The sequence below is a fragment of the Theobroma umbraticum genome, unplaced genomic scaffold, assembly GCF_002168275.2.
Source record: "Theobroma umbraticum cultivar Fairchild unplaced genomic scaffold, ASM216827v3 scaffold_20.0, whole genome shotgun sequence".
Taxonomy (NCBI): Eukaryota; Viridiplantae; Streptophyta; class Magnoliopsida; order Malvales; family Malvaceae; genus Theobroma; species Theobroma umbraticum.
In genome coordinates, this window is record NW_018397266.1 from 2,104,198 (window position 1) to 2,104,508 (window position 311).

A 311-nucleotide genomic window follows, 5' to 3' on the forward strand; every position below is an offset into this window, starting at 1 on the left:
TAGCTGTTGTGCAGAGGTTGGTGCGAACTCTGTACAAAGGTTATTATAACAAAGCTTAATTTGTAGAATTTTTTTTTTAAAGATATTGTTTCACTTAAAGCTGCATTTTATCAATTAACTGGCTTATGCTTTTTGACTTCTAGTGACTGGCATTGGTCTTTAAGGAGATAGTTCACTATGAGTGCTGATGGGGCCTTCTCTCTTCTTCATACTCAAATCAGAAAGCATTCTTGTATTATTAGATTGATTTGCATTTGTTGCTTTTGCATACAGCATGGAATGGCTCAAGAGAGAAGCTCAGTGTTGGTATA

At 35.4% G+C, this 311-nt stretch overlaps 2 protein-coding genes across 2 annotated transcripts in view; both read left to right on the plus strand.

The window, feature by feature from the left end:
• The window catches only part of LOC110423454 (uncharacterized), a 14,748-nt gene that overhangs the window by 3,514 nt on the left and 10,923 nt on the right, over window positions 1-311 (plus strand).
• LOC149526742 (helicase sen1-like) overlaps window positions 1-311 on the plus strand; it is a 5,627-nt gene that overhangs the window by 1,589 nt on the left and 3,727 nt on the right. Inside the window, exons 4-5 of the mRNA XM_089784645.1 lie at window positions 1-39; window positions 274-311. The exon at window positions 1-39 is cut by the window's left edge and continues 286 nt beyond it; the exon at window positions 274-311 is cut by the window's right edge and continues 218 nt beyond it. Of these exons, the coding sequence (XP_089640771.1) occupies window positions 1-39; window positions 274-311 (77 nt within the window). The remainder of the gene's footprint in view (window positions 40-273) is intronic.